Source organism: Dasypus novemcinctus, chromosome 9 (genome assembly GCF_030445035.2).
Source record: "Dasypus novemcinctus isolate mDasNov1 chromosome 9, mDasNov1.1.hap2, whole genome shotgun sequence".
NCBI lineage: Eukaryota > Metazoa > Chordata > Mammalia > Cingulata > Dasypodidae > Dasypus > Dasypus novemcinctus.
Window position 1 is genome coordinate 126995591 of NC_080681.1, and position 19498 is coordinate 127015088.

At 68.2% G+C, this 19498-nt stretch overlaps 1 protein-coding gene across 8 annotated transcripts in view; it reads left to right on the forward strand.

Moving 5' to 3' along the window:
• The first annotated feature begins 335 nt into the window (after positions 1 to 335).
• The window catches only part of PLEKHG5 (pleckstrin homology and RhoGEF domain containing G5), a 36504-nt gene continuing 17341 nt past the window's right edge, over positions 336 to 19498 (forward strand). For 2 of the 8 annotated variants that reach the window (XM_058304533.1, XM_058304534.1), the window contains exon 1: positions 18289 to 18408. In XM_058304533.1, coding sequence (XP_058160516.1) covers positions 18289 to 18408 — 120 coding nt within the window. Of the gene's footprint in view, positions 457 to 9085; positions 9208 to 9385; positions 9669 to 10099; positions 10180 to 13436; positions 14500 to 18288; positions 18409 to 19498 lie in introns of those variants that run through there. The other 6 variants (XM_058304539.2, XM_058304543.2, XM_058304535.2 and 3 more) reach the window with 6 other exon arrangements.

Sequence of the window (19498 nt, forward strand, 5' to 3'; positions counted from 1 at the left end):
GGCATGGGGGGGGTGGAGAGTGGGAAAGTCAGGGACGCGCCCTCAGGGCTTCCTGGAGGCAGCCGTGTCAGCTCCCTCCACCTGCTGTCCTTCCTCTTTCGAGCCCTGACTCAGCGGACCCTCGGGGGCGCCCGCGCAGCCCTGACGCGGCACTTCCGCTGTCCAGGAAACAGCTGCGGTTCACCGAAGGAGAGACCCTCCTTCAGGCCCAGGGCCACTGCCGGGCACCGACGCCCTGGGTCGTGCCTCCAGCTCCTGTCCCTCCGTCTGTCCCCGTTCCGGCTTGCTGGAGCTCAGGAGGAGCGGAGAGGGTGGCAGGAGCTAGAGGCAAACCTCTGGGTTCCCCCGGCCAGCCCTGGGGGGCAGCCGGGGAGGCGGGCACGAGCCGACAGCCTCTCTGCCCCTGGGAGACCCCTGTCCAGAGGTGGCGAGGTCCCGGAAGAAGAGTCACGCCAGGTAGGCCTGGGGCTGCGGGAGAAGGGGGCTCCAGGTCCCGCCCCACCCCTCCCGGCCTCGGGCTCCCCAGCGGTACCTCGGGTGCTTGCACAAGACACCTCGTGCCAGGCTGGTGGGTGGCAGACGGTGCAGCCCAGTGGGGACGGGCATGGCCCCAGGTCCAGGCCCCGACCCTCCCTCTTCCTGGCCCTGCCCGTGGCCTCGGCGCCTCCTTCTCCGCCTGGGGGACGACGTGGAGGGTGCGTGACCGCCGCCCGTACAGCCGTAACCTGGGCTGACACCCAGGGTTGGAGCACAAGCAGCCCCTCGGGAGGGTCCCGCGCTGGGCGCCACAGGGGCCTGGTGGTGGGGGGTCCTCAGGCGGGTGCACACAGGGGGCTCCCCGGGTTCAGCCCAAAGTCGAGGGGAGGGGGAGAGCCCTGCCCAGGGTGCTCCCTCCGGGCCCGGACGAGGAGGGGTGCAGGCTGGCAGCGGCCGGGGACAACCTGGCCTCTGCTGGGGTGGGGGCGCAGACCAGGCCCTGGGGTCAGCTGAGCGCCCTGGGCTGGTCCCTTGCCACGTGAGCAGGAGCCAGGGCCGCCCCCACCTCCCGCGGGCTTGCGCCCAGGCCACGGGGGGGCCAACGACTGGCTCTGGCCGCCACCCCGCCCTGCTCCTGGGGACCGTGGGCGGGCGGGCATGTGGTTTGAATTACCCCAGCCGCCTCTTGGCACCCCGGCCCTCCGCTGGGGGCGTGCGGACCGTCTGGACGGGCTCCCCCCTCTCTGTGGCCCCTGGCGACCCCTCCACCACCCCCGAGAGAGAGGCCTCCGCTGCCAGCAACCCCGCCCCCGGCTTCGTGCCTTCCTGCTGCCAGGCATCTGGTCTCAGGAAGAGGCGCCCACGCGGCACAACCTCGGCCCGCTTCGGTCTGGGTTGGCGAGGCCGGCGCACGGCCCCCTGACGGCCCGGCCTTCTCCCCAATGGCTGTCCAGGCAGCCGTGAAGCCGGACGGTCCCGGGTTCAAATCCAATTCTGCTGCGTATTAGTGGAGCGGTCTGGGCCTGCCTCGGTTTCCTCGCCTGTGCCAGGGGGATGATCCCCGCTCCGTGAGGATGACCACAGCAGCGTGGGCAGGGCTGCACGCTCCTGCGACTTGCTTTTGCCAGCCTGCGAGCCTGGTGTTTCCTTCTTCTCAGTTCTTTCACGCTGGGCGGCTCCCCCACCCATCCCCTCCAACCCAACCCTTGTACCCCCCAGCCCGGGGACGCAGGGCTGCTGGGAGAAGCGCTCCCAGGAGGGCTCGGTCTGCCCAGGGCTCCGGGCCTGCTGCTGCCATTGATGTGGGTGCCACAGTGTCTGAGGGGGGAGGCAGGGGTGGGGGCAGCCTGGCAGGGCCGTGGTCAGCCCAGGGAGGGCAGAGAGCCTGGGCTGGTCTCACGGGCAGCCTGAGGGCCAGGCCGGCAGCTCTGCCCTCTGACCCCAGAGGACACTCGAGGGATGCCCCACCTGGGCCTTGCCTCATGCCTTGAGCTTCTGGGGGGGGGGCCCGCTGGGCAGCTGGAAAGAGCTGGGGGGGGCAACCCGAGGTACCCCCACAGGCGCTTCCCCTTCTCATTGAGAAATCCTGCCTGGGCCCGGCTGGGGCTTGGGGCCCGGGGACTCAGGTCAAGGGGGAGCCCCTGGAATTACTCCTGGGGCAGCACATTCTTCTCCTCTGAAAACTTATCTTAGCCAAGAGACCACGGAACAATCGCACTCTTTTCCGGCCTCTGCCGTCCCCGACGGCCGGCCCATCCCCGCGGCGGGGGCCCCGAGGGGGCCGGGGAAGCGAAATTTGTAAAATGTCTGTGGGAGGGGAAGAAAGGCGCTTTGTGTGGGGCCGGCCCGGGCCATTGGTCAGCTCCAGGCCCCCGGCCGCTCCCGGCAGGCTCCCCTCCGCGGGGAGGGCGAGCTCGGCCACCCGCCGGCCCGGCCCCAGCCGAGCGGTCCCCGCGGCCACGCGTGCCCGCCGCGCCCGCCGCACCCAGGGCCCGGGGCTGCCGGCCTCCGAGGGGCCGCCGGGCAGGGGGGCCCGCCTGGCCTCAGCATGTTCCTCTACTGGAGGAGGCGCGGCGCCTACGAGCTGGAGGCCCTGGCCGAGCTGGAGCTGGGCGCCGCGGAGCGCTTCTCCTGGAGCTCCTCGCTGGACATCATTGAGGACCTCGAGGGTAGGCGCGGCCACGCACCCCCGCCCAGGAAGGGTTTTCGGGGGGCTCCTGGGCCTGCCCACCCGGCCGCACCCCTCCGGCACTCACCCCCCAGGGGTGCCGGGGCAGAACCCCCGCAGAGCAGCTGCTGGAGGGGGAGAGGACCGAGCACCGGGCTCTCCTGCCCCAGGGTGCACCAGCAGGGTGGGCCGGGGGCGGCAGGCGCCGGGCAGGGGGTGCGGCCGGCCCCGGGCAGCAGACCTGGCTTCTGCCCTGACCCCCACCCGCGTCCCGCCAAGGTCCCTGGGTTCTCTCAGGGCTGCGTGATGAGCCCTCTGGAAGGCCACCGTGTCCCTGGGACGTGGGCCATCTCTTCTATCGTCCCCAGTTTAGAGCTGGGGAAACCGAGGTACAGGGCAGGTTTAGCCCCTCCAAGGGTCAGACAAGGCGGTGGTGGAGCCCCTCAGCCTGCGTTCCCGTCTCAGCGCGGCGTTTCCGCGGCGTGAGAGGTCAGGAAAGCCGTGTACATGGGGTGAGGGCACCGCGCCGTCGGGCTGGCGCGGGCAGTGGACAGGTGGGCTCCTGGCAGCCCTTCAAACCGCAGCTGGCCTGCTGAGGGGCAGAGCCAGTGCTGGCTTGATGAAGCCGGTCTCTGACCACAGCTCCGCTGGTGAGGGGCCGGCCGAGCTCCCAGCTCAGGCTGGGACGCCCACTCCGCCAGGACGCTCTGTGGCCTGTGACAGAGGCCCAAGGCGGGGCTGCAGAGCCCGGCGGGACATCGGCTGCTCTGGCACCACGAGGCCGAGGGCACGCAGGCCCAGGGCTGGGTCCTCCCGTCCTCTGCTGGCCTTGGGCCCTGGCCTCGGGCCCTGAGCTCTGGCCACCCCCACCCCCCAGCCCGGGGCTGGGGTCTTCTCTGAACCTGTGGCCAGCGGGAATGGAAAGGGAAGGCCCAGGCGGGAGGGAGACCCGGGCCACGTGGGTGGCGTGTCTGCTGCGCCTAATGACAGGCGCCCCGTGCGCTTCCCACCCCACCGGCCTCTGCGGGCAGCGGGTGGGAGGACGTGGCTGCCCGGAGGGGAGGGACAGGTGCAGGGTCTTCGGGGGCTGTCGGGGTGCTGGGGGGGCAGCACTGGCTCAGGAGGCCACATAGCTGCCCGCAGACGTGGGAGCTGCACGGGGAGACGAAGGGGCGTGCCGGGGGAGGCTGTGTGGGTGGGGGGCACGGGGGCTGTGTGTCACTGCACCCCCGTCAGATGGCACTCCCCCGGGGGCGTCTGTGCCACTTTGGAGGCCAGCCCACCCCGGGGGGCTCCTAGCTGCCCTCTCCACCTCGGCACCAGGAGGCTTCTCTCCCCACAGGCTCGGACGTCCCTTCTTCTGCGAAGCGCCCCCAGCTTCCTCAGGCAGGGTAGTCCCTCCGGCCATGGGGGCTCCATGGCCCCAGGAGGGTCTGTTTCCAGGTCCGGGACCCCTCCCACACAAAGGCCTCAGCTGACATTTGCCGGGTGGGTGCCGGGCGCCCCTTAAGCCTGGGAGCCTGGACCCTCAAGCCGCGCCTTTAGAGCCGCCGCTGTTTGTCCCCTTTGTTCTGGTGAGGACGGCGAGGCTCCAAGAGGGGGGACAAAGCTGCGGCCCCGGCCCCAGAGCACGGGAGCGGCCCTGCTCACCCGCGCCTCCCAGCACCCTGCATCGAGGCTGGCGGTTGGATGGTGGGTGCGTGAGCGGCTCTCGGGGTGAGCCGAGGCGGAACGTGTGGGTGAGCGGGGCGCACAGCTGACTGTGTGGGCTCTGTCCTCGGGAGCCAGCCAGCCCCTGGCCTGCGCCCATGCAGGGTGGGAGGCGGGCCCGGCGCGGGCCCAGCCGCGTGCCTGGGGGGGCTCGTGCCTGCAGCGTGACGCTGCCTGAACCCCCAGCCCTGGTCTGCAGCCCTGCTCCCCTCCTCCAGGGACCGCTCCTCTGGGGGCCTCGGAGGAAGCCCCTGGTGGGCAGGTGGTCCTGGGGGGCTGAGCGGGCTGAACTGTGGGACCACTTCTCTGGCCCCGGGAAGAATGCTGAATGTGTTCTCCCACTTCTCGCTGCTTCTGTGAGATGTGGGTGGGCAGGGCAGCGGCTGGGGTCTCTAGACCCAAGGGGACAGTGCCAGCGATGGCACTGGTCTAGAGACCCCTGCAGGCAGGGGCCCAGCTCCTTGCTCCTTCCTCCGGTCCCACCCCAAGGTGCCCCCGGGGGTTTGGGGAAGGGGGTCCGGATGGCATTTCTTTCCAGGTCACCTGTGAGGCTTGGACCGGTGGCTGGGGTCGGGGGTGACGGGTGTTTCCTGAGGCCAGTGGTCATTTGCTCAGGACATGCCCCTCTGGCTTCTGGCCACCCCGTGAGGGGGCTCCACCCCCGGCACAGCCTGCAGCTCCTGCCAAGGCCCCCGGAGGGCAGGGACTGCACGGGAGGGCCAGGCAGGGCCCCAGCTGCTTCCTGGGAGGGGTGGCCTTTGTGGGGACAGGCCAGGGGCTGAGAAGGGGCGACCAGAAGGGGCCTCGGCATGGGGCGCTCATAGGGTGAGGGGTTCCCCTGAAGAAGGTGAGAAAAAGGGGCCAGCTGGGAAAGGGGGCACTCAGATGGTGCTGGGGCTTCATTTGTGTTTGCCAAGCGCCTAATGGGGGCCCCTGGGGTGCTGTGGGGGACCAGCCCTGCCCTTGGGTGCAGCACACCTGGTGGTTAGGGGTAGAAGCTTTGGGGTAACCTGGATTCAAGTCCTGGCCCCATCACTCCCTAGCCTGCTGACCTTGGGCAATTCCTCCAACCCCCTGTGCCTCAGTTTCCTCATCTGTAAAATGGAGACAATGAAAAAAAAAGGAGGGGGCGATGATCTCACCTCCCTCTCTCAGTTGTTTAGAATCACACTGTCCAATAGAAATTTTGTCAGGTACTCACATTTAAGAGAAAAAAAAAAACCACCCAAAACAAGCAGGTGAAATTAATTTTAATACTTATTTTAGTTCACACAATGTATCCAAAATATTACCATTTCAACCTGTGATGCAATATAAAAAGTCATTGTTGCGCTAGCGGACGCTCCCTTCTTCACACCAAGTCTGCAAACGTCGATGTGCGTCTTACCTCATTCATTCGAGTCACACTGCAGGTGCTCAGGCGCCCCACGGCCCCAGCCGCTGCCGTCCGCGTTAAAAGCAAGGTTGTTCTGGAAGCAATCTGGTGGGGCAGAGCGATCAGAAGCCACCCACCAGCCAACGCAGAGCCCATCCCAGGGCCGCGGGAGTAGAGGAGGGGGAGATGCATCTGGAATTTAGATTTGCTGGGACAAGGAGGTCTACGCCTCCAAGAGCGGGGAGGGTGTCACAGGAGAGCAAAGGAGCAACACCAGGAAAGGCAGGGCCGGGGTCAGCAGCTCAGGGGGAGGCAAGAAAGTCAGTGGGTGAGGGAGTCTGGTGGGAGGCGATAGGGAGAGGTGGGGACTGTGGAGGGCCGTGTGCCGGCCTCAAGGGCAAACACTGTTTGGGAACTGGAGCCATCAAGAATATCAACCAGAGCTGCCAGGATCCTCTGGGTTGTCAAGAGAAGCCAGAACTCTGGATTTTCATATGAAATCTCCAGACTTTTCCAAAGTTGGCAACTAATTCAAATTCTTTTGAATCACTGCACTCAGCCAAATAAAACATGTCTGCCGAGCGGCTTCTACCCAGACGCCCCGTCGGCCAGTTTTGGTAGAGATCATGTTGGGTGAGAAGCCAAAGCAGCAGCCCGTGCCTGAGCTGGGGGGTGGGGGTGGGGTGGGGGCTCGTCTGCCTGGGGGCGGTGTCCTGACCTTTCCCGGGAAGGTGGGACCAGAGGGGCCAGGAGGGCAGCTGGGGCCCTTTCACACCCAGGGAGACAGCCTCGGGCACCTGGCAAGTCCAAGTGGGGTTCCAGGTCTTCCTGGGACCTGGCTGGGGTAACAGGCACCCCTCAAATGGACTAACCCAGGTCGGAGGGGTGCTGCAGAGGCAGGGACCCCGGGGAAGTCAAGGGCAGCTTGGGGAAGTCTTCGGGAGCTGCGCCTTCTCCCCTCCATCCCTGCCGCAGGGTCCTCTGCAGACCAGCTGCTTCCATGGGGCCCCTTGTTCCCGCTCCCCGACAGTCTCAGCGCTCCTGCCCACGCAGATGGACGCTCCACGGTCTCAGGCCCCGGCCCCGTTAGGAGCTGCCGTCTCAGTTCAAACCCTCAGGACAGCAGACCTGGGGGCTGAGCTGGGCTAGCGAGGCGGCCTGGTGACCACCTCTGCACCGGCCCGCCTGCCAGCCCTCCCACCTGGGGCCTCCGGGTCCCCCTTATCGAGCCCACCCTTTCTGCAAGGCTGCAGGTGGGCAGACTGCCCAGAAGGGGCCCACCTGTCCCCACTCCCAAGCCCTCCCCAGCCCCGGAGGTCCCCCTTGAGGCCCTGAGAGCTAGCAGGAGGGTCAGGACGAGTGTTTGGAGCCTCTGGGAGAGGAGCATGCCTCCAGGGGTCAGCGTCCGAGACAGGGAGCTCCCGGCGAGCCAGGAGCAAGCAGGCTGGAGTGTGGGCTCGGGAGGGTTGACTGAGCACCTCGAGGTGCTAAAATCAAGGGGTCAGAGGCCGGAGAGACCCAACAGGCCAACCCCAGGGCCTGGAGGCACCAGCTCAAGGACTTCAGGACCCACCTTGGCTGACGGTGGCCACAGGGTTTGCAGACCCGAGAGTGGCCGCGGCCCCCTGCAGTCATGGTAGGAGGGCAGCCCTGGAACCCAGGCGAGGGGAAGTGGCCTGGGGCCGCAGGGTCCACAGCCAGAACCCGAGTACTTGGGACAAAGGGCATGAGAACCCGACCCCAGGCCCAGTCGTGCCACAACAGGCCTTGCCTGATTCAGCGGGAGAAGCCCGAAAGTGGGGTGTACCGGAGACCCCCCAAAGCCAGCTAAGGGTTCCAGGTCCCCGTAGAAATCCTGGCATGCCAAGGCCAGTGGGGGCTACTGGGCTACCCCCCGGCAGGCAGACGGCCGGCCCCAGGGACCTCCAGGCTTGAGGCAGGACAGACGTCAGTGGCTGTGGGACAGCTGAGGACAGCGAGCTTCTGAGAGGGAATTAGGCCTGGGTGGGAGCGAGGCTGGACTAGGCCGGGGGGTCCCGAGAGCTCTGCGGGGGCAGGAGCCCCAGGGCCACCCAGGGAAATGTCAGCCCGCAGGGCACCCGATGGCTGTGTGAGCCCCCAAGGCCACCCCACCCACCAGGTTCCGGCATGAGGCCCCGGAGGTGCCAGGGTCACTGACTCCCAGTGCCAACCCAGACCTGGCATGTGGTATGCCCCCAGGGGACCCTTGATAGGCATTTTCTGAATGAATGGGGGCGCGGGACCCACCCTGTCCCCTCTGCTGAGTCCTGGAGGACAGGGACCTGTTCTGGTCACCACCGAGTCCCCAGGGCCCCGCCCAGAGGAGGACTGCTCGCATGCAGGCTGGGAGGGGGAGGCTGGGGGGCGCCCCCCGGCCTTGGGGAGAGGGATCCAGGCCCACTGGAAAAGGGCCCTTCTGTACCTGGGTCTCACCCACCCAGAGCCTGCTGGGTGGGGTGGGGTCTCTGAGGCCCCTGGGAAGTTCCAGCCACCTCCCAGGCTCCATGTCTGGAGTGTAAAATGTCACCACGCACTCTGCAAACGTTCAAAAACATCGCATAATTCCATTTACATGAAGTACCAGACCGGGCAGAACTCGTCAACGTAGTTCCCAGTGAGGAGTCCTCAGGGCGGCCACCGGCAGGCGCTAGAGGGGGCTGGGGGGCTGGGGGGACTTCTGCTCCTTGATCTGGGTGCTGGGCGCTTCGGGAAGCGAGTGGAGCTGCCCTTTTCCGCGTGGTCTTTTTGCTTCGCTGAAGTTGTAGAAGAGTCACTCCTGCAGCCCGATAACGACAGCCGAGGGCTGCCCTTCCCGGGCATCGGCCCTGAGCCCCCCCAGGCCGGCTTTTAAGCGGGGTGGGGTCTGCCTGCGTGTGCGTGGGTTGTGCGTGTGCGCGGGGTCCAGGGAGCTGCCTGAGCCACGAGGCCGCGCGCGGAAAGGCCCGATTCCTCCCGGACGCGGGCTCCAAGACCAGGCCTTTGAAGAATGCTCGTACTCCCCCTTTGCATGGGATCGAGAAAATGCCGCGCGACCACATCAAAAACCCGAGCGCCCGCTTCCATTTGGGGTGGCTCGGGAGGCCACGGAGTTTGGGGGCGGGGCGTGGGTCCCCCCCCGGGAGGGAAAAGCAGGCCCCTGCGAGGGGTCGTGCCCTCCGCGGCCCGCCGCCCGGTGCCCGCCAGGCCCTGGGTGGGGGGAGCGGGGCGACCCGCCGGGGCCGCCGAGTCCGCGGGGCCCCGCGCTCCCCCCGCCGCGGGCGGGGCCACCCGCCGGGCTCCTCCCGCCGCCCACCTGCCCCGCCCCGCCCCGCCTCCCGCCTCCCGCCGGCGAGGGTCCCGCGGCCGCGGCGCGCCGGCTCCCCCCCGGGGCGCTCCCCACCCAGCCTCCTGGCTCCCGCGCGGCCGGCTCCGCGGCCCCGCAGCCCCGAGGCGGCCTGCTGCGGCGCCTCCCCCATGGGTGAGTGCGGGGCGCGCGGCCGCCGGGAGCCCCCCGCCCGCCCCGCCAGGCGGGCCCGCAGGCCTCGGCCGCGCCGGCTCGGGAGGGAGGGGCGGGGGGCGCCGGCAGCCGGGGCCGGCGCTGGGGGCAGATTGGGGGCGGGGGGCTGGTGGGACGCAGGGCGCCGGCTTCTTCTCTTGGCCGGCCCCCTCCCCTGCCGGATACAGAGCCAGGAGTTGGGGCCTGGGGGGCCCCAACTCTGGCTCCACATTGGGGGCCGCTTCAGCAGCCCCCCCCCCCTCGCCCGTGCTGGCTGAGCCCCGGCCACCTCCTTGCCCCCCTTCCCCACCCCCTCTGCTGCTGCTCTCCTGCCCCCAGGAAGAGGAGGAGCCCGGAGGACAGCAGGGGAAGGGGGTCCAACCCAGGTCTTTTGGGAGATCTGGTCCAGAAGGGGTCATGCCAGGGGGACACCTGGTGCCCTTGTGGGTGGGAGGGGGAGGTTTAACCCTAATGGGGGGTGATGGGTGTTTAAGGCAGGGTTAGGAGGGGAACAGGGACCCCCTGGGGTGCAAGGGCACTGAGCTGCCCTCCCTCCCAGATTGCAGGGATGGAGGGAGGGGGCAGCTTATTTCCAGAGGCCCCTCCCCCGCCCCTCCCCCGTGGAATCTGGATGATTTCCCTTGGGAGCCGCGGGAGAAAGGGCCCTGCCAGCAGATTGCCGAGCAGATAAGTTGGCTTTTAAAAGTGAAAGGGACACGAACCTCCTTTGAAGGGAGGACTGAAGAGACTGCCCCACCCCTCGTCTGGTCCCGAGGCCACAGGGGCCCAGGGGAGCCCCGGGTGCCCCCGCACACCCAGGCCCCCCCTCCCTGGGGCCCTGCCTGCCTAACGCCCCCATTGCTCTCCCCTGCAGACGACCGGAGCCTGGCGGCCGAGGAGCAGGCGCTGCGCTGTCAGAACCCCGGCTGCATGGACAAGGGGCGCGTGGCCGAGGTAGGAGGCCCCCCGAGGCTGGCGGGGCACCTGGGCGGGGGAGGGCGGGGCTCTGAGCCCCCTCCCCAGGGCCAGCCCCCTGGCGGGAGAGGCAAGGGGTGCTGCTGCACCGCCACTGGGTCCCCTGTCGGGGGCAGGTAGGGCCGCAGCACGGCAGGGCGGTCGGGGGAGCAGGGTGCCCAGGTCCTTCCCTGCACTGTGGCGCTTGCGGCAGCCCCGAAGTGACAGAAGCCGCCACCCCCCATCACCAGGCGGACGTGACTCTCCCAAGGCGGCATTGCAGCACCCAGCTGGCACCCTTCCTGGGCCGTCGGGCCTCTCTCCAGGCTTGGGCGTGGGCCTTGGGCGCTTGGGGCTTTTGTGAGAATGAGCGTGGCCCCGGGGGCTGGGCAGGGAGAAGGGACACACTGGTCCTGGGCACAGAGAGTGGGTCCTGAGTCGGGGAGAAGAGGCCTGACAGTCACTCCGACTGGGGTCACGCCTGCCCATCACGTGCCGGGCTGTGGGCCATGGGCCTTCTGTGCCTCTGCAGTCCTGACCAGGGCTCTGCCTGGTGTCCAGTTGAGGACACCAAGGTTCAGAGTGGCCCTGTGATTTGGCCGAGACCAGCTCAGGATTTGAATCTAGATCTGGCCCCTCCCAGCAGGCATTTGAGTGACAAGAGTAATCACTGACCGTGCCTGCCAACTACAGGAAATTAAAAATGCCACCCCTCTCTGTCCCTCACCCGCATCCCCCCAGCTCTCCCCAGACACATGCACATTCATTCTGCACAGGAGGACTCTTCTGGGGGCGGGGAGAGGAGGGGGCGGCCTCCAGTTGCCGTGGCCACCCGGCAAGGGGGCGGCTGTGATGTCAGATGCAAGCTGCTGGCGCGGCTGGTGCCTGGCATTGGGGCTCTGGGGTTGGCTCATTGCCTGTCCCCCAGATGGGAACTCCTGGCACGAAGCTGGCCTCGGCTCCCCTTAACATACACCCCACCAGGGGCCTGCGGAGCCCTGGAGCCTCTGCCTGGCCTGGGGGTGGCACGGAGGGGGGCCCGGCCGCACTCTCCCAGCCCCTCCTCTGGGCAGCTTCCAAGGCTGCTGCCGGGACAGGTGTGTGAGGGCCCATGCCGTGCCCAGGTGAGCTGGTCTCAGAGCAGGTGTGAGCCATGCCGTGCCCTCTGCCGCCTCCAGGGCCCAGCTCACGCCCGCCCCGGCCTTCCTGGAACTCAGCCCGGCTGCTGGGGGTGTGCACAGCCAGAGGCTCACCCAGTCTGTGGGGGGAGAGCCCTGTCACTGCTGGGACCCCTTGGGACAGAGGGTACAAACCGTGGGGACAGAGATGCCTAAGTGTGCTAGGTGGGCTGTGGCTCTGCACACTTGTCTTATCGAACCTTTGCAAGAACCTTGTGAGGGAAGTCTTGTTGTTATTCCCATGTGATGTGTAAGGAGTCTGAGGCTCAGAGAGGTAAAGGCACTTGCTCATGTCACACAGCATGATGGGCAGGGGGGCTTGTCTGCTCAGGAGTCCCACTCCTGCTCTCCAGCCGGTCAGGCTCTCAAGCCAGGGTATTACCTGGTGAAAGGGGTTTTGGAAGGGATGACTTCGTTCATTCATTCACCGAATCAGCTTTGAGTGTCTGCTGTGTGGGCAGTTCTAGGCCCTGGGGCTCTGCCGGGAACAGAGTCCTGCCCTCTTGGAACAGACATCCTAGCACTGCTGGGAGGGGGGAGCCAGGGCTTCTCTTTGCCAAATCAGCCCCCAGGCTGGCCTGGGGAGGGGGCTATGAACAAGCCCGGACCCTCCCGGTTCTGGGCTCTCTATCTTGGGCCCCTCCTGGGGGCGGGCTTATAAGATGACTCGCCCGCCCCACCCCTTCCTCCTCTTCTGGGAGTTCACTGTGAGGGAGAACAATCCTGAAGGGCTTCCTGGAGGAGGCCTTCTGGAGTTCTGAGGATTGAGGAAGCGCTCAGATGGAGGAAAGCTGGGTGAATAGGGAGAGGGGTAGCGGGGCTGTAAGGAGCCAGGCGACTGGGGGGACAGGAAGAGGGCAGCAGGGCTGGTGGGGCACCCCTTACAGGTCCAGGCAAGAAGTCTGTGCCGTGGAGACCACAGGGAGGAGAGTGGGAAGTGGCCCCTGCCCCTCCTGGGCTGATACACGCAGGGCAGCCCCGGGGTCGAAGCCCACCCTTCCAGCTGTGTGGCGTCGGACCAGTCACCGAACCTCTCTGAGCCTCCCATTTCTTCACCTGGAAAAGACAATGAAACGAGGCCCCCCCAAGAGCCGGCACAGAGCCTGGTCCGCGGAACCCTAGCTGGGGCGACTGATACATCTTCCTTTAGGCCGAGAGAAACTGCCAGACGGGGGTGCCCTGCGTGCCCTGCCTAAAATCTGAGAGCTCTGCTCCACCCCGGCCCCCCGGCCCTCCCGCCCAGACGATGCACACCCCACACCCCTCTTCTGTTCCCGGGGCAGGTGGAGTCTGTGGGGGGGTCGTTCACGCCCTTCCTGGCTGAGGGACAGGTGAGGCAGGGGCAGGGCCAGCGGCGGGAGGTCTCCCCCTGGCCCCTGCAGGGTAGCCACTGGGCAGTCCCTGGACAAACCGCCACATTGGAGGGGGCAGAGGATTCGGGGTTTTCAGTTTGGAGATGGGAGTCAAGACCGTCCTCGAAGGCAAGGAAGGAATCTAGCAGCCCTGGCGTGTGCCGGGCCCTGCTTTAGCGCCTCCAGCCAGCTCCTCGGCTCATCGTCACGCCCCCCCCGGGCGGTGGATCCCCCCTCCTCCCCGTGCTGGTCCCCATTTCCGTTTCATAGATGAGGGCGTGAGCAGCAGGAGGCTAGGTTACTTGACCAGGCGAGGCTGGGACTCACCGGGTCTGTGCGAGCGCAGAGCCAGTGTCTAAGGAACTGGCACGGGGAAGTGGGAGTGCGTTTATGAGCAGGATACCCCCCAAAGGACCCCTGGTGGAGGGTACAGGGACGTGATTTTTGAGTACAGAACATAGGGAAGAGTTTCCAACAACTGGAGCTATTCCCCTGTAAGAGGTAGTGAGCGCCCCATCCCTAGAAGTATTCAAGAGGTGGAATAGGACGTGTGGAGGGGATTGCCGTGTGGAGTGGAGGTTGGGTTTGGTGACCTCAGTTTCCTCCTGGTTTAACAATGGGCTGTCACATGGCAGAGATGAGTCAGGGTGTATGTCGGGGAGGGTGGGGTAGGAGAGGGGGTGGCCACGATGAAGATGGGGGGACATGCAGAGGAAGGGGTGGGCCTGGGATCCCTGTAGAGAAAGAATAGGCAGGATGTAGTGAATAATAGGAGAGGGGAGTCCCCTCTCCTGGGCCATGCTTGGGGGCAGGATGCCTGAGGCCGGGGTGCCCTTGGGACTGGCCCGGTTTTGGGGGGAGTCTCTGGGGGTGACTGGTCCGCCTCCATGCCGATCAAGTGTAGACAGGTGGTGGTCCTGTCTGCAGCTGGAGAAAGGGGCAGGAACTCCAGGCCGTGGCTAAGCTGTTTTGGGGGGCAGCAGAAGGCCTGGAGCACCTGGCCTCACCCACTGAGCCCGGTGGTGGCAGTTAGGGAAGGGACCTCCTCTGGACGGGACCCCTGAGTCCCCACAGCCCCACCCGGTCCTGCTCTGGGTGCCGTTATGCTAAACCCGGGCTGCTGGGAGAGGAGGGCTGCACTTCCCAAAGGGCCGAAGGACCCCCTTTATCAGGCCCTCCCAGGCCGGGCCAGGAAAAGAGGGGCACATAGGGGAAGGTGGGCTCATTTCGGGGGCGCCGGGGAGGGCCCGTCAGAATCCAGCTATTTATAAGGAAGCAGATGCGCTGCCCCCGGCGGGGTGGGCCCCCAGACCCTCCGCCTGCCCCCGGGGGCTCCTCTCGCGGGTCTGGGCGGCTTCCTGTCGCGGGCGCTGGCGGGGGACGGGCTGGCGCGCCCAGGTTAAGGATTCGGGACTGGGAACTTGACGTGGATTTGTAAGGGGCTGGCCCTCTCGGGACCCGTGACCCCTCGCCTCGCAGCCCTGCCCCCACGTCACCCCCCAAGTGCTGCCCGGGCTTCCTGCCACCCCCGGCCCGGGCGCCGGCGCCTTCCCAGCATCCCTGCGCTCCCCCGTGCCAGCCCGGCCGCGCCGATGGTACGTCCCGGCCCGCCCAGGTGGTAGCGCCCGCGCGGCCTACCGTAATTCCCCTACGACCCGCGCCCCCAGCCGGCGCAGAGTCGCCCGAGCCCGCCCCGGGGCTCTGCTCCTCCGAGGCCCCTCATGCCCTCCTGGGGCTTCGGCAGACTTGGCCCGAGCCCCAGCCCCAGGCGAGGAGCCCCACGCCCCAAGGTGAGTTTTGCGGAGACAGGGGTCCGGACGGGAGCAGGCCTGGGCGCCAGGACCCACCCTGAGTTAGTGGACAGAACCTGGAGTGCAGGGCACCAGGCACCCCCAGGCCCGCGGGTGGGCACCGGTGGGCGCCCGGGCTCTACCTCCATTTACTTGCTGATGAAATGGGCCCAAGCGCCCGGCCCCGCCTTGGTAACCCCGGGGTCCGCTCGGCTCGCGGGTATGGCTGTGAGGAGTCTCTGGGGTCCCGGCCCCGGCCCCAGTGTGGGGGCTGTGGGGGGGTGGTTGGGAGCGCGGCCCCCCCTGCCCCATCTGGGTGTCCAAGGCGCGAAGCCCTCTCGAGACCGGCAGGGGGCGCAAGAGTCTGCACCGCAGGCCGTCACTTTTTGGGGATCAAGAAAGGAGGACTGACAAAGCCTCGACAGGCCCCAGCCTGCCTTGGTGGGGGACGGGAAATGGAGGCCGGGGAGGCCCCTGGGCCCAAAAATTCCCCGTTAAGCCCCGGGTTTGGCCAGGATCCGGGCGCACACACATGACCTCCCAGGACACACACCGTAGCAAGCCGCCCAGGGCCCTGGGCAGATGGGGAGCTGGGGGCCGAAGGGCGGGGTCCCCAGAGCTAGCCCCTGCCCGGGCTCCCACCCTTCCCAGGGCTCTCAGCGGGCGCCGGGGGAGGTGCCGGCTGCGGTGCTGGGGGCCGCGCACCCCAGAGTCTCCCTCTCTCCCCGGCGCTGGGTCCCAGCCTCTCGCCCCTAGGTCTGGGCCCGCTGCCCTGGGGAGGAAGGGGCCTCCTTGGCTTCTGGGCCTGCGCACCCCTGCCCCCTGGCCGGCTCAGTCCCTGCCTCCGGGGTGAGGCCTGGGCCCCAAGGAAGGGCGGAGATGGGTGGGCAGTGCCTGGGGAGTGAGGAGGAGGACGGCGCAGCCTGGCAGAGCTGGCATCGCCCCGGCCGGCCTGCCCACACAGGCAGCCTCCACCCCTGGATTTCCAGGGCGCGGGGTGGGGCGTTGGGGTGGGCAGGCTCCCTGGGGGGCTTGGCCTGGGTGGAGAGGGCTGGGCAGGGGTGTACCTCCTCCAGCCAGGAAACCCTGCTCGGCTGGGAGAGCGCAGCCACCGACCTGTGGCTTCTGGACAGAGGAGGCTGGGGCACCAGCCAGGGGTGGGGACGCCCACAGGGCTCTTCTGGGCGTGGCAGGGGGTAGGGGCTCCTGCCTGGGGGCCCCGTTATTCATCAGCCGCAGCATCTGGTTCCTGGGTATCAGTCTCGACAAGCTGGCCCTGACTCATGAGCCTGGGGCGCGGCTGGGAGGGCCCCTCCTCGGGGAGTCGGGCTGGGACCCCTTGGGCCTGCTCACTGGCTCCTTCAGCTCCGCTGGGGAGAGGAGGGGGGAGCCAGGAGCCTGCGAGGCCGGCCCCTCCGCCCTGGTGCGGGGACAGAAGTTCCTTTCCTTTCCCCGCTCTGCTGGCCCCTTAGCCCTGCACCTGGCCCTGCAGCATGACTGCATGACTCAGGGATGGCCAGTGCCCTGGGGGACCACCCGTGCCCTGTCCCCAGCCCTGGTGGTTTCACTTGATGCTGCATTAGGGACCACCCTGTCCCCAAGTGGGTGGTCCTCAAGGCCCTGATGCCCCGCTAGTCAGCTGGCCTCCATGCCCGCCCTCGCCTGCCCCATGGGGAGGGGCCAAGAGCACAAGCTTCCGGCTCCCCCCACTCCACCAGTGTGCCTTGGGCAAGTCACACAACCTCTCTAAACCCTCTCTGTTGGCAGCTCTCTGCTTGGGAGGAGTGAGTGGGACAAGCTGCCCACGGCTTCTGGGACCGGTCTGGCACTTGGGAGTGCTCCATGGAGGCAGCTGTTGGACTCTTAGCCTGGCCAGCCCATGGGGTGGCAGCCGCAGGGGCAGGGGACCCGGGCAGGACCCCCAGGATCAGATGAAACTGACCTGCTCGGGCCAGCAGGCTCAAGATTGAGGATGCCGGGGGAGGTGGGTGGGACAGGATGGGACATGACAGCCTCGGGTTGTGCCGTGGGGAGGACTTTGTTGACTGTTGACTGCAGGGAGGGACAGCCTGGCCAAGGCCTTCCCTGCCCCCGCATCCTTCTCTGGTCTGAAGACCCTCCCCCCTTCAAGCCATCTGTTGATGGTCCCGAGTGCCAGGGGTCCAGGGAGGCTACAGCTGAGAGGACAAGCCAGCCGAGAAGAATGATAATAAAGAAGTGAAGCAGTAAATAACTTCAGGTTGTGATGCATGCGAGGAAGAAAACGACTGCAGGGGATGGGGGCGGGGTGGGGGCTCTTTTGGTCTGACAGGAGCACGGAGGCCCCGGGGGGAGCTGACAGTTGCTTGGGCGCCCTGCCAGCCCTTTGAGGTGCAGGCTGCTGGTGTTCCCGGCCCTGCCCTTGGTGACGTGGAGGGATGAGGAAGGCTGGCTGGGGACCGCGGCTCGCCCGGCGAGGGGGGATCCTGTTCTCAGCAGTGGGAAGCCACTGGGGGGTGGTACCTGCGGCAGCCGCCTAAGTGGGGGTTCGGTTTCAAAAAAGTGTGGGCTGGGGGTGAGGCCAGTGGCTGTCCTCAGGGAATCCCACCTCTAACAAGCTTCGCCCTAAACCGTCTGCAGAGGCTTTTGCCCCGCCCCCTGGCACACCCGGGCCCCTTCTCGGAGGAGCTTTGGGGTGGCCGCTCCCCTCACCCCGGCGGTCCCCGGGAGGGTTCCGTGGAGGTCATCCCCAGTCCAGAGTCAGAAGCCCGGGTTTCAGGCCTGCCCGTGGATCCCTATGTCACTTTGTCACCTTATCCCCCAGCCCGCAGTGAGTGGGGACAGCAGTGCCTGCCTGCCCCGGAGTGAGCAAAAGCGCTGTGACAGCGGCACAGCGAGGACCCCCAGCCCCACGCCCCCAGCTCTCCCCTGGGTCCGCGTCCTCTCGGCCACGGCGGAGCGCTCCCTGGCGGTGGAGCCGCAGGGCCCCGAGGACAGACGCGGGGCTGCAGGCTCTTCCCGACGCCCCCCCCCCACTATCCCCCCACCCCCCTCACCCCGCCCCCGCCTGGGCTCCCAAATGCGCGCCGCGACCCTCCACCCCCGTCGTCCGTGATCATGGCCTGCGTGCCGGCCCCTGGGCTCTTCTGCCTCCACCGCTGGTCTGGGCGGGGAGAGTGGGGTCCCCCGGGCTCAGGCTTTGAGGCGGGGGTCCCTTGGACTGCGAGGAGGGGGCTAGGAAGAATCTCAGGGCGGGGGGTGGGGGGAACGGGGGAGGGTGTGCCCGGGGCATGGAGGCTGGGGGTGGGAGGGGAGAGGAGCGACCCCGGGGCGGGGGGGGGGGGGGGGGGGGGGGGGCTGGGGGCCAAGGACCCGGGGAAGGGGTTGTGTCCCCGGCACGGGAACCCCGCGCCCACCCGTCCTGGCCCCCTCGCTCCACCGCCCCCCGCGTTCAGGGAGCTCCCGGGGGAAGGGCGCAGGGCTCGCCCAGGCTGAGGACCTGAGGGGTGTGCGCGCCCCCACGCGTCGGGGTGGCCCCCGGGGGCGGGAGCAGCCCGGGAGGGGCCCCAGAGCGCGGGCGTTCGCGCCGGGGGCGGGGGCCGGGGCTCAGAGCGCAGAGGGGCGTCCCCGGGGCGGGGGTCCGAGGCCGCGGCGGGGGCGCCGCGCTCCCGGGGGTGCGAGGCCAGCCCGGGGCCCCCGCCCTGGGGTCCGCGCGCTCGGCCGGGGGCGGGCGCGGCCGCACAATGGCAGGAAGCGGGGCTCGGCGCTTCGTCCGGCGGGCGGCGCAGACCGCCGCTTCCTGCGGCCGCCATGGGGACCGGGCCCGGCGTCTCAGGGCGCCGGCCGGCCTCCAGGCCGAGCCCCGGGGTGCCCTCCCGGGACCCCGAGCCCCCCTGGGCCGGGGGTCGCCCCCGCGGCGGGGAAGGCCAGGTACGAGCGCAGGGGCTGGGTCCGCGCGCGGAGGCTGGGCCGCGGCCGGAGGCGCGGCTGCGGGGCTGCGAGGGGGGTGGGCACGTGGCGGGAGCCCCCACCGTGGGGCTGGGGGCCTTGGGCTCCCCAAGATGCATCCACCCCCCACCCCCCACCCCCAGACACACAGACTGAACCCAGGGGTCCAGGTCACCCGGCGCCCCTACAGGCCGCTGGCCTTTTGTGTCTGGGGCTGTGTCCGGACACACCTGCGGGGGGCTGCCTGGGGGGTGGGGACACCCTACCCCCTTTCCTTCCTCGGCCCAGGCCTGCCCACGCCCCTCCTCCCTCCACCATCAGGTCCCTTTTTGTCCTTCAACGTCTGGCCCCAGCTCTTGAGGGAGGGGGCGAGAGTGGCTTCTGGCGCCCCTGTCCACACTGCGTGACCTCGAGTCACCGAACCCCCTAAGGGCCCCCACCTTTCTCGGTAAGGCTGTGGCCCCCTGGCTGTCACGAGCTGGCTGTCCCCGTCTCCCTGGTGACTCTCTCCTCCCTTAGCTTGCGCCCTGGGACTTCAGCCCCTGCTCCCTGCTGGCTACTGCCCTCAGAGAGCAGCAAGGTGGGGGGTCGGGCACCTGGGCCGGGGAGAAGGGGCCCAAGAGTCTGGCTTTGGGGAGGGGCAGCCCACTTCCGGGAGCCCCCCAGAAGGAGGTGTCGCCCCAAGGGGCTCGGCGCCCCCGTTTGAGTTTGTGGTTCTTGCCGGCCGTTACTGGAACCTTATGCTCTACCAGACCTGCTTGGTCAAGTCTGGAAACATCCAGCGGGTTCAGCCTCCGGGCCTGACACGTCGCCCTCGGCACCCCTGAGCCCCGCGGCTGTGGGAAGAGGGTGAGGATGAGATTGGGCCTGGGCACCCAGCCCCCCAGTCCAGGGGCAGAAGCGGAGGCTCTCAGGGGAGCCGGGTTTGGCCCGCCTCAGGACTGTCCCCCCCTCTGTGGGCTGGGGCCTGCAGCCCAGACCTAGGCCTGCACCAGCAAACTGGGGAGACCAGGAAGGGGGTGGAGGGGGTGCCATGGCAGGGGGAACACGGGGCAAGAGGGCTGTTGAGCAA